The sequence below is a fragment of the Micrasema longulum genome, unplaced genomic scaffold, assembly GCF_059751315.1.
Source record: "Micrasema longulum isolate JH-2025_06_02 unplaced genomic scaffold, ASM5975131v1 h1tg000140l, whole genome shotgun sequence".
In the NCBI taxonomy this organism is placed as follows: Eukaryota; Metazoa; Arthropoda; class Insecta; order Trichoptera; family Brachycentridae; genus Micrasema; species Micrasema longulum.
In genome coordinates this window covers 779,128-792,430 of record NW_028277346.1, presented here as the reverse complement: position 1 = coordinate 792,430, position 13,303 = coordinate 779,128, and the positions used below count along the sequence as shown (strand labels likewise).

Sequence of the window (13,303 nt, the reverse complement as noted above, 5' to 3'; positions counted from 1 at the left end):
GCGGGGCGGATAGAGGGGGTACGACGATGACTTTTTATTTACCGTTTTGGTTTGATCTTCCTGCCACTCCTGCTAATTGTCTCCGGCTGAGGAGTCTTGGGCTCGACTTTCGGAGTGATGGGTTCCTGCTTCAATGCTCTCCTAGGAGTTTTCTACAGAATAAAAAATATTGAAAATAAAAAAGACGATTCATAAACTCATATTCTAGAAAGAGAACTGCCATTTTTGATAAAATACATCTCGTAAGTTAAAAGTCAAACTGAAAATGGTGATGAATCAATCTACAGGGGTAGGAGCTCAAAGTGTTACCAACTTCAGGCTGCTGTAGCAACCAAACGGCTAATGACAGTGCGCTCATGTTTTGACACGTGTCAATCTATTATATTGTTAATAATTCTATCGAAGCATATCATTTTACGTCACAGTTAAAAATAGTTATTTTATTTTATTTGGGAAGCCAACAGTTCTACATACATATTTATAGTAAACAAACAGATATAGTGTATAAACTCAGAACTAATAACAGATTTCCACATAGTATACAAAGTTAGTAAAAATGTTATTTTCATGTACTCGTAAATATTTTTTAAAAATCAAAGAATTTATTTTTATTTTTTAAAGAACAGTAAGTTATTGAAAATTGGGCGGGATTAGAACAAAGATGCCTTGAAGAGAGGATAAGGAGGGGAAGGGAGATGTACATATTTATTATTATAATGTCTACCAAGTTACATAATTCATTTTTAGTGAAAATTTTAAATCTGACAGAGTGATGTTTGTGTAATCTATGTCTTTAAATTTTGTATTGCACAGTAAAAAGGCCTACGAAAAAAAGCATATTTAACATATGATGTTTTACTAATTGGCACATGAAACAGGTGGTACCGTCTACAAATCCTGGCTGGCACATGTACTGTTATTAAACTAAGTAGTTCTGTACAGTCAACTATTCCTGTCATAATTTTGTGAAGCAGTAGTTGGTCCGCACACACTCTGCGGTATTGTAGAGAAGTGATTCCATGGAAGGTGGAGGCAGTGAGAGTTGATACATAAGAAATACCAGTTTTGTATTTTAGGTACTTTATAAATTTGTTTTGAATATTTTCTATTCTTGTTATATATATGGCATACTGGGGATTCCATATCTGAGATGCGTATTCCAAATGGCTTCTGACAAACGTATAATATAATGAAATTAGAGCCTTTGGATTATAAAAGTGTTTACTCATTCGAATTATGAAACCTAACATGCTCAATGCTTTGGAGGTAATTTTATTGATATGCGATTCAAAAAGTAGTTTCGAGTCTAAAACAATCCCAAGATCTTTAATTTCTTTTCAAAATGGAATTCAAACTTAACAGTGCTTTTGCTCTGTATTTGGCTGAAAAATTACAACCAGCCATTATTAATGAGCTACGAAATTTACATGTGAACAAAATATCGAACCATTTCACGTTACAGTGATACGGGTAGCATATGATCATTCAAATATGCTGGATAAGAGGACATGCTGGTATCGTAGGAAATGAGAGAGCGGATGAACGAGCAAGAGCCGCAACTTGTAAAAGGACGGCACCTTTCTTCTCAGAATTTCCCCTTAGCTTTGCTAAACGCTGTATAAAACAAAATACGCAGCAGCGTTGGGAGGATCATTACCGCGCTTCTTCTACAGGTAAAATCACTAAACCCAAGACACAAATTTTTACCGGACACGGGGCTATGAGAAGTTATCTATATGGGTTTAAATTAAGGAATGATGACTATTGTCCATGCGATGATATTTCTTCACAGAGTATCGAACATCTGTTATTTCAGTGCCCATTTTTTAGTTTGCAACGCCATAATCTTGAAGCAGAATGCAGGAAAGATGGAATATCCTAAACAGATATCCACACTGTAGTTAGAAGTAGTTATCACGCGCCATTGTTCTTGGACTTTGCAACAATGGTGATTGGACTCATAAAGGTAATAAACCAAAATCAGTGATCTAACATCCCGTTTCCAAGACAAACAATTTTCTCCGAGTAGACTTAGCCTTGTACATGACACGTAAGGCTACTAAATACAGGGGTCCAAATATATATAATAAAAAAAATAGATAAAAAAAAAAGATACGGGTAGCATAAAAAACGCCATGGAGGTGGACATCCAAAAACAGCAACACCGACAGAAACAATTAGAAAGGTGAAGGCCAGAACTCAACGTAATCCTCGACAAAGCGCAGTCCAATTGGCGAAAAATCTCAATGTGCCTGCTCGTAGCATGGGGCGCATATCAAAAAATGAACTACAATTGAAGCCCTACAAAATACAAAAAGTGCTAGATTTAACGCCTGCACAAAAGGCAGTTCGCCTAGCAAAATTACCTTTACAGGTGTTTAAACACTTGCACGCTGGTGGCGAGCCAGAAAATTTCTGATGAAAGAAATTTTACGGTTCAGCAATATGTAAACAAACAAAACGATTGTGTATGGTTAGAGTACAAATTAAAAGACAATTTAGACCAGCGGATTGCTTTGCGAAAGATTGCCCACATCGCTGTGTTACATTCACGGCTCTGCCTACGTTTAAACATCCACATATCCTCAACTCTCCAATCTATTGCCTTTTAGTTTTTACTTTAGTTACCACTTCAAATATTAAATTAATATTATATTACCACTGGTTGTGGAGTCTTGGGTGCCGTTGATGTTCTTTTTCCTCTTGGAGTTACAGCTGGTTTTTCCTTCTCTACTACTTCAGGTGTCTCAACTTCGGCTGCCTCTGGCACTTTTTCTGTGGTTGGCTCTAAATAACAAAACACTAGCTTAAAGATTTAGTTAGTTTTTTTATTTAATATTTTGGATGTTTGTAGCACTAACTTTGTAGTTCATTGTTATATTTTAAAGGTATAAATAAAATTACTTTGTTTTATGAACCACTTTTTTTTTTTTAAGTGGTTCATAAAACAAAGTAATTTTACTATATCTTTAACCTTTCCCTCACTAAGACCAAACGACCCCAGCGCCTACTTGTATATGGCATCAGGAGAATTAAACGTTAGAAGTGTTTATGGCCATGCAATAATTTATTTACGTTTTTGCGTACACACATTTTACTGGGTTTACTTTTTTTTGTGAGGAAGTTCAGTGCAATGGGAAATTAGATAGAAAAAATGTTACGTGCGATAAAAATTAGAGCGCTTAATGAGGAAGTTCAGTGTCTTTTTTTTATTTGTTAATAGAATATCAAACTAAACCAATTTTTTTATATTTTTATATATATCGTATTATCAGCGCTATGATTTTTTAAAGTTTTGTATTTCGAAATAACTCCGCGTGTGCCATCAGAGGTTGTTCTATGACAGTTCTTCCGATTGGTTCGTTTACGGTGACCAAACCGGATATCCTTCAATGCTCTCATATCATTGGACGGTTCACATTAACCAGTGACGTCATTCAAAGTAGTGCGGCTTTTATTAAATTTTTTTTTTTTTTTGTACTTTTTAAAGAAATTTTGCAGTACAATTTAATGCTTTAATTTTTACCGCGCGCAAGAAAAAAAAATTGTATCCAATTTCCCGTAGGGCTGAAGTTTCTCATTGTACGGCGAAAACTTAGGACACCATATGTGCTTAGGTGCTTTCAAGCCTCTATTAGGGGCGGTCTCTTTGTTAGAGCTGCGAACGTCAGTCAATGTTTTTTTAATGTTTTTAGCAATTAGATTAAAAATATTATCGCTTTTGACTTCAATTACAAATTATTAAAGCAATAGCCTTTTTCCAATTTGAAATCACCAGTTTTTTGCGTGTGTATTGACTACACAGCGCCGCAACGCGCGGATGTCTTTGCCACAGTAAAGGATGGTTTGGTACCAGTTTGACGAATCAACAATATTTCTCAGAGAAACTACCATCTTAACCCTTTGTTTGCGGCGATCTTTGTTACGATAACTTTTACTCATGTTTTGAAACAGAAAAGAATCGATCATATTTTTGTAGTATAGTGACACCTGTCTGCTCCACAGCAAAGCAAACTGACAGACGTGTTTTTTGGAAGGTAACCGAAATGCATAAAAATGTGCACCCCATCGCAACATAAGGTTTCTGAAATGTAGAAATGTGTGCACAACGTAATCAACGTATTAATTGCATTTCAATGAGCTTTCAACTCTACGTCTTTTTTTAAATACTTTTTTTTTCTCATAATTACCCTGCGTATCCTTAGTTACTTCCTCAATCTGATCCGTCTCCATATCTTCGCTGGTTTTGTCTTTATCCGACTCCTTGGACGTGTCTGCGATAGATTCTTCGGTGGCGTCCGCGTCTTCCAACTAGAAAGTAACAAAAACATATCAAGCACAGGCGGCTCCTGACCAAAAAAGCTGGCGGCGCATTTCTTTACAACTCGTTCTATACTGCAGTCATAATCAAAAGGGCAGTATTTTTACAGGGTTAATTAATATGGGTTAATTTCTCAGAGAAATAATGCGCCAAGCTACAGAGAAGCCCTATCGCTATGTTTAATAAAACGGAAGCGTTCTTGGTTAGCGACAACTTCACTCTGCTGGCGGCCATTTTGTTTTGTTTGACAACAGAAGCGAAACGGTCCTAACGGACACTTTTGTCGCTGTGCTTGGCTTAGTTTGTAAATAACTTGAATATTTACGTTATAATAAATAAAAATCGACAATGGTGGATTGCAGTATGTTTAGTTGCAGCAGTAGAAATGTCAAAGGTGTTGAAGAAATATTTTCCTTTGATTTATATTGATTTTTGGCATTTATTGTCCCGACATGCGTATTATGTTACTTAAAAACATTCCTAATATCAACTTTTTTAATTTAAATACCATTTTTTCTCAATTTAGGGGACAAATTTTTGAATCAAAGTATGTTTACTGTTGATAATAAAAGGTTCCCGGTTCAATTTCCGGTAAGACCACAATAAAATAAAAATGTGATTTTTCTCAAGCCTGGGTGTTCTGTGACGTTTTCACCACTGTAATTGGGCCTCCTGGCCTGTTGTGGTGCAAAAATAAAATAAAAATAAATGAAAAAATTACATTTTTCTAATTTAAAATCTCTTTTTGCATACACATCACCGTAACGCGCAGATGTTTTTGGGACAGTGAGGGAAAGGGTAATGTTAGATAATTTTTTTCAACTTATTTAAATCTGGTTAATTGGTAAAATGGGTTCTCTTTTTTTGTACCTTGTCATCTTCAGTGTTAGTCTGTTCAGTCTCCGCATTGCCAGCATCACCCCCACCAGACTAGAAGAAAAAATATGGCTATAATATAAAACAGCAATGTTTTGAGTATGTCCAAATGGTTGTAGACTGGCTGCATTTCCTCCCTAGAGTTATTTATATCTAAATTTGTTGCAACAGAGAGGGAAAACATTTATTCTATATGGAGGACATCCAGCCAGTCTACAAACATTTGGACATACTCAAAACATTGCTGAATCAACTAACTGGTAAAAGAAGCAATACAAAAATTGTAAAACTGTTTTCAGGCGTTGCCCAGTAAGTGAATTGGTTCAGCCGGATGAATCTCACCCGCACGATAAAGGTTTCAGCTTAGGTTTTATGTTTCCAAGTGTTCAGTCACGTCTTTCGCTAGGGCCCAAAAAACTCTATTTTTTCGCTACAAAATGAATGACCAGAATCTGATACGAACATCAAACGTTAAGGATCTGGGCGTTAGATTTGTGAGCACCCTGACATTTCATGAACACATAGACAATCAGTGGTAATGCATTGAAGATGTTGGGGTTCGTTCTGCGTACTGCCAGGGTTTTTGAGAATACCCGCGTACTGAGAACTCTTTACAACTCTTTGGTGCGAAGTAGACTCGAGAGTGGCTCGATGATTTGGGGGCCACATGAACTGAAGTACTCTCTTATGATAGAGAAAATCCAAAAGAAGTTTCTGAGATATCTCTACATGAGAGAGTGCGGGTATTATCCTTGGCTCTATCCGACCGAGTTTCTCCAGGGTATGCTTGGCTACAACAGTTTAGAGACTAGAAGGAATGTGTATTTGACTACACATTTTTATCGATTGTTGCGCGGTATTGTCGATAATCCTGAGATTATGATGAGCATTGGTTTGTATGTTCCTGATAATTACCTAAGACAGCGTCATCATAGATTGTTTCATATTCCGATATACAGGACCAACCTGCCGATGGTTATGCCTGTTGGAAGAGCTACCGCTATGCTGGACAACATCGCTCTGGATATTGATCTGTTCCATGTATCCGAAGGGGTTTTTCGGAGCAGGATTCTCCTACTACTTTGACATGAATCTCTTTCATGTATTTTTTCTTTTTTATAATATGTACGCATTAAATGTGTGTTTGTAATGTATATGTTATATTTAAATAAATTAATTGAATTGAATTGAATCCTGAAGATAGCTCCTGCCACAATGGTAGCCGAAACGTCAGAACGAGTTCAACCCATAAAGCATTATCCAAAAAAAATTGAGAGATATTTCTCATATCTGACCCTTTATAATAATTTACACTTTGTCCAGCTTAAATGATATGTATAATTTTGTACTATAGCTCTCAGCGTGTAGTGGTTCAGTATTACCTCTGTGGTGGCGTCAGCGGGGCCCTTGGCCACCCCGGAATTCTTCTTAATATCTTCCTCGATCTGGACCAGTCCGTCGTTGTAATCTTTTCGTTTGATCACTTTGGTGAGAAATTGCTGCTTGTTCTCGAGATAGTCATACAAATCATTAGGAGGCAAGTTCCCACTGGAAAAAACAATTAGATATTTATTTATTTATTTTCAGACTTTTTAAGTCCATTTGAAAATGGTAAATAAATTTCATTATAATACAGTCGAACTTGGTTGTAACGATCATGAAAATAGCGAGATCTCGGATATTTATTTATTCATATTTTTTCTCTTACAAACTATAATTAATAATAAAAATAATGAGACCTCACTGCGGTTACTCGTGCCGAGGACACTTAAGAATATACTTTTTTTTAAATGTTATGTTTTTTTTTTTTTTTTTTTTTTTTAAATCTTAAAGTAGGGCACACATATCATACATATTGTTATGTGTGTTCTAATAATAACATTACAAATATATTTAATTTATAAATTGTTTATCACATATGTCTTGACCATTATTTTAAATTTTGATATGTTTTTTTCTTCATAAATATTTTTTTCCATTTTTTCACTTTAAATAAAATTGAATTTTGTGACTTTGCCTTTTTCCTAAATGGAAGTCTAATTTTGTTCTTTTCTCTAGTATTGTGATCGTGTTCATGCTGGTTCCGATCAATTTTTTTCCAAAATTCTGTTTTTTTATTAGAGTTTATAATTTTATGAACAAATATCATTGTATTGTAAAATATTCTTTGTTTATATGTTAATAATTTCATTTCATTTACCATCGACTTTACCATTTTTTAAAGGAATAACCCGCTAAGCCTCTATTTTGAGGCTTGTCAGCAGGTGGGATAGAGGGGATATGGAAGAAGGTAATGAAAAATACATCACAACACCCAGACCAATTGAGAAAAAAATCTTTCTTGGATTTTTTTCTTGCAACTGGCGGGAATCGAACCCGCGACGTATATTTTTACATTTGAGAATAAACAAAGACTAATTTAATAAACAGAGATAATTAACAAAATATTCAGACAGTTTTAAACACTACGTATTTATGTTTATAATTAATTTATGTACATGTATATTATTTATATTACAAAACGCACAATGAAAAGAATAAAAACCTAACATAAGGTTTACACTTGTGGAGCAGTTGATTCAATATTGGTTTGGGCGAGTGAGACAATCCATTTTAGTTCTACCTAGCTCCACTATCCATTTTTTATAGCCCTTTTGAGCATTTTCTCGTTACTAATTGTTTTAATAGATAGTGGAAGTAGGTTATAGATTTTAATTGAATAATACTCAAAATCCCTTTGCCGAAAGTGGTATTAGTTTGTATTTGTTCAAGTTGTCTTTGGGTTGAGGATCTTGTGATTATATTATTATATTATATAATGAGGAAACATTAGTTGACATTTTAGTTTGTGGTTTTCTTCATACATTTATTCACTTTTATAACGAGCTTCTTCTGGACATACCGAAAAAAATATTGTATATTTGAACATATATACTCCTTCAATTCTTTCATCTGTTGATGTTTGTGAAGTTAAAGAGCTGAAATCTTTATTTATGCGGGTGAAATTCATCTAATTGAATTATTTCACCTACATACTAGGCAACGTCTGAAAATGTTATTTTTTCAATTTCTATACTTCTTCATGGACCAGGTGGATTTATCAACCGCATAAATAAAGGTTTCAGCTCTTTAACTTCACAAACATCAACAGATGAAAGAACTGAAGGAATATAGATGTTCAAATATGGACAGAATGGTGAATGTTACACAGTGTGTAAAGTGGCGACTTAAACCAGCCATTGACAGGTCAAAATTATTATTATTATGGATAACTTATATAGCGCCATTTTCGTAACAAAATACCTCAAGGGCGCTTTACATAGTGATTCTTTTAAATTTGTAATTTAATTAAAATAATTTATTTTGTTGTCACATGCTACGGATTTATTCAAATGATTTAGAGAACAAGTGGATTCTAAGCTTTTTCCGAAACATCACTTCACTTTCACAGCCTCGCACCTCTGTTGGGAGAGCATTCCATGCCATAGGGCCTGCGACCGCAAATGCGCGTTCACTAAATTTAGTGCGCTGTTTGCGTAGAGGTATAATAACTTTTCCTCTCGCCGTAGACGTAGCTGATCTAAACGTTAGACGCCTTTCAGCTAGTTCAGCTTCTCTTCGGACATCTATCTCCCTTTGTTAACCATGGAGTTGAAACAGTGTTTGATTTATTTAGTTTTTTATTGCTTACTTCTTGGTATGAACACTTGACCAATTTACTACTATACTCTATTTTTTATAAATTTATTGATATTGTTTTAACTTTGCTGGAATTCCTCTCATCCATGCGCTTTGTAGCTGCACGGTGATTGGTTATCTAGCTTTAATATATCAACTTTAAAATACCTTAATTTTGTAAACGGGGTCTAGAATTCCAATCGTCTATGCGCTTAGTAGCAGCAAGGCGTGTTGTAATCTTACTCCTTTTTACTATTCATATTATTATTATTTTGTAACACACTAAATTTATTTGTCAATTTTTAAAATGTGTAAATGGGGGCTAAATTTCTAACTGTCTATGCGCTCTGTAGCTGCAAGACGTCCTGTAATCTAGCTCCTATCTATTATAATTTTTGATTGATCTTAATTGGAAACGAGGAACTAGAATCCCAACCGTCCATGCGCTCTGTAGCTGCAAGACGTACTGGGATATTTATTAATTGTACAGCGCCCTTGAGGTGATTTTCACAAAAATGGCGCTTTATAAATTATCCAACTATATATATATATATATATTCATCTGGAATGCATAGCTCCCTTAAATATTCCGGAGCAGAGCTGTGCAATGATTTATACATAAGGCAACAGAGTTTGCATTCGACCCTCTATGGAAAACGTAGCCAGTGTAGTTCATAAGCCCTGTAGATGCCTAAACTTCTATATTACCTTCTCTTAAATGTTCATCTCTGTTGTAATATGTTAATTTATTATAATTTTCAATAGTAACAATATGCAATGGCGATTGGATTTAAAAATCATTTCTCTGGTATAACGAGTAATGCTTATAACCAGCAAATTCAGTCGGTCCCGTCTTTCTCGTAATAACCAAGTTCGATTGTATTTACAGGTAGAATTGAAATAAAATATAACTAAAGAAAATTAAAGCTAGTAAAAAAATTTCAATAATAATTACTACCTCTAGACAATATCTAATCTATCTTAGTGATTACTTAAATCTAGAAAGACCGTCACCAAAAAAGTCCAGATCTTGTCTTGATTTAAAAAAAAATCAAAACCAGGGTATGGGAGATGATTCTACAGTCGAGTCATATTTATTTATTTATTTATTCACACTCTTTATCAAAATACAATTCCATATTCACTTTGCCCAGCTAACAAGGGTACATACCCCGTTCCAAGCTAGGCAATTACATTTTAATATATTATAATAGTTAACAAATTAATATAGAGCACAGACAAACAAAATATAATATATGTATTTATTTGATATGTAATATATATTTTCTTTACTAACTTTGTATACTATGTGGAAATCTGTTATTAGTTCTGAGTTTATACACTATATCTGTTTGTTTACTAAAAATATGTAAGTAGAACTGTTGATTTCCCTAATAAAATAAAATAAACTTATTCGGATACACATTTTGATTCATATACATACAGACATACACATATATACACACATGTATATATAAATATACACATATATACACATGTACATACACACACACGTACATACACCCATGCGCATACACATACATACATTCATAAAAACATAGACAATTTATTTATGCGAAACTTCATGGTTGTCATCTATAAATATATTTTTTAAAAATTATTCCTTATTTTTTATTTTTGACATATGGAGAGTAAAATAATTTTTATTTCACAGAGGAATTTATTCTTTATTTCTTTGGATGCGGGAAATAAAATGGTTGGATTATCAAGATTTTTGTCAAGCAAAATCGCACATTGTTAAAATGGCTTTTAAAAAAATGTCGGCTTTGCTTATTTTATATATGGTCTTTTATACAACACCAAATATTTCTTGATTTGGCATTCGATTCAGTGACCAATAGAATAATGTACAATCAACAACGTGCTCACAAACAGCCTCCAGATCTCTCTACTTTATATTCTACTTTTAATGATTATACATGGATATTGTATATTTATGTATTTATTTATTATACGGCACAAGTGCTTTTTACAATATAACAATATAATGAGTTAGTTAGATAAACAAAAATTTAAAAACAATATTAAAACATGGGTATAAAAAGAAAAATAAAAATAACAAGAAATATGTATATACATGTATATGTATGTATGTCAGCATACAAAAGATATAAAAAATATAAAATGAATAAACACCAGATCATTAGCATAAGTAGCTTTTGCAAATAATTCGTTAATGAGGAACTTCAGCCCTACGGGAAATTGGATACAAAAAATGTTTTCTTACGCGGGGTAAAAATTAGAACATTAAATTGTAGAACAAAGTTTCTTGAAAATGTACAGAAAAAATAATAAAAAATATTTTGATAAAAACGCACTACTTTAAATGACGTCACTGGTTCATGTGAATCAACCTATGATCTGAGAGCTATAGAAGATTTCCGGTCTGCTTGTCGCTTCTGGACCAATAGGAAGAACTGAATGAGAATAAGCGGAAATGAACCTCTGACGTTACACGCGGAGTTATTTCAGAAATACAATACTTTGAAAAATCGTAGCGCCGATAATACGATATATAAAAATTTTTAAAAAAATTTTTTGACTTAGTTTAACATTCTATTAACAAATAAAAAATTCAAAAAAAACCACTGAACTTCCTCATTGTTACTATGGAGCAGTGATTCCCAAAGTGGTCTACATCGACCCCCAGGGGTCTATGACAACCTGCAAGGAGTCTAAAAACAGATATAAAACTATTAGAGTCTAGAGCACAAAACTTCTATGGAAGTAGGCCGACAGAATATATTGTACCAAAACTATTTAATAAGCTTCCTGCCGAGGTAAAGAACTTTACCAGTTTGCAGCAAAGAAACAAATGATTGAAGGATTTCCTCATCAAGAATCAAAACTTTAAGGTGTAAATTTGAGTTTATCCAGTCCAAATATATTTGTGTTGTTTATTTTTTACAGTGGTTTTTTTTGTTATTTGTTTTAGTGTTTACTTGATATTTTGGGATAATCTATTTTTTTTTAAATGTATTAGAAACGCGCCGATAAACTTTTATTTACAATATTTGAGTTTGTCCAAATGTTCGTAGACAAAAGACTAGGTTTCACTCCCTTGGGAGTCATTAAGATTAACAAATTACAACAGGGATGGAGTATACCTTAAATAAGGGAATATGGAAGTCTAGGCATTTACGGGGCTTATGACCTGTCATTGGCTGGTTTAAGTGTTTGGCGTTAAGTTAAGTTAAGTGTCATTGGCTGGTTTAATTGTTTTTAGGCGTTGCCTAGTATGTGAAATAACTCAGTCAGATGAATCTCTTTGCAACAATAAAGGTTTCAGCTCTTTAACTTCACTAAAATCAACAGATGGAGGAATTTAAGAAATACGGATGTTCAAACATAGGCAAAATGGTGAATGTTACACAATGTGTAAAGTGGCCACTTAAACCAGCCAATAACAGATCACAAGCCCTGTAAATGCCTAGACTTCCATATTCCCTTATTTAAGGTATTCTCCACCCCTGTTGTAATTTGTTAAACTTTTATTTATTATTAGTTTGGTGCGATCTAGATTTTGTTTACTTTTGTACATTAATTTGAATAAATAAAAAAGTTGGAATAATCGGCGCGCACGCATGAGAAAATGTATGTATGTAGAGGAAGCGAGATCTGTATGCAAAGATGGAGTGATGTGGCATTTTATCCTCGCTGCCTACCCTAACGGGGAAATTGCATGATGGTTTGTTTGTTTTGTTTGTTCGTATACTCGCTCCAAAGAAACATCTCTATTTGCTTACAACATAAATAATGTACTTTTACCACGCAATTACCAAATTAAAGATTATTGTATTTTAAATTTATGATTTAGACTTATTTTATACCACGCCGCTGATGATCAAGTCCTGTGTTTTGAAAAATAATTAAAAATTCAAATAATGATTAGTTCATCACTTTTGCTTTAACTCTTTATGTGCATAATTATTTTTTAAATTTATTATTGTTTAATATTTATATAAACCATGAAGCAAACTTTTTAACTTTCCTTTTAAAGCACTTTCTTTTTTTTTTCTTCTCTTTCTCTTTTTTAAAAACTGCTATTTTCTTTTATTTACCTTTCTTTATAAATGAAAATATTTATATTTGTTACAGATGTAATATTTCTTTTTATATATAAATACTGTTTCCCATTGTATACTTTTCTAGATGTTTTTGTTATTTGTTTAATATTGTTATTTTTGTTGTATTTTTTTTCACTGGTTTTATTGTAATTATGTAAAAGGTTCATGGAACCGTAAATAAATTAATAATAAATAAATAAACTAATTACACATTTAAGTCCCATATTACTAGTGTAGTAGATACATCTAGTAAGAAGCTTGGATTTGTACTTCGAAACTCTAGACATTTCAATAATATTACTGCAATTCACACAAACACCAGCCCGCAGCATACTGAAAT

General features: G+C 33.3%; 1 protein-coding gene across 1 annotated transcript in view; it reads right to left on the bottom strand.

Moving 5' to 3' along the window:
• Jasper (JIL-1 anchoring and stabilizing protein) overlaps window positions 1–13,303 on the bottom strand; it is a 40,188-nt gene that overhangs the window by 25,952 nt on the left and 933 nt on the right. Inside the window, exons 3-7 of the mRNA XM_088242462.1 lie at window positions 6,580–6,745; window positions 5,192–5,251; window positions 4,191–4,311; window positions 2,660–2,787; window positions 43–152 (exon numbers count right to left, since the gene is read on the bottom strand). Of these exons, the coding sequence (XP_088098588.1) occupies window positions 43–152; window positions 2,660–2,787; window positions 4,191–4,311; window positions 5,192–5,251; window positions 6,580–6,745 (585 nt within the window). The remainder of the gene's footprint in view (window positions 1–42; window positions 153–2,659; window positions 2,788–4,190; window positions 4,312–5,191; window positions 5,252–6,579; window positions 6,746–13,303) is intronic.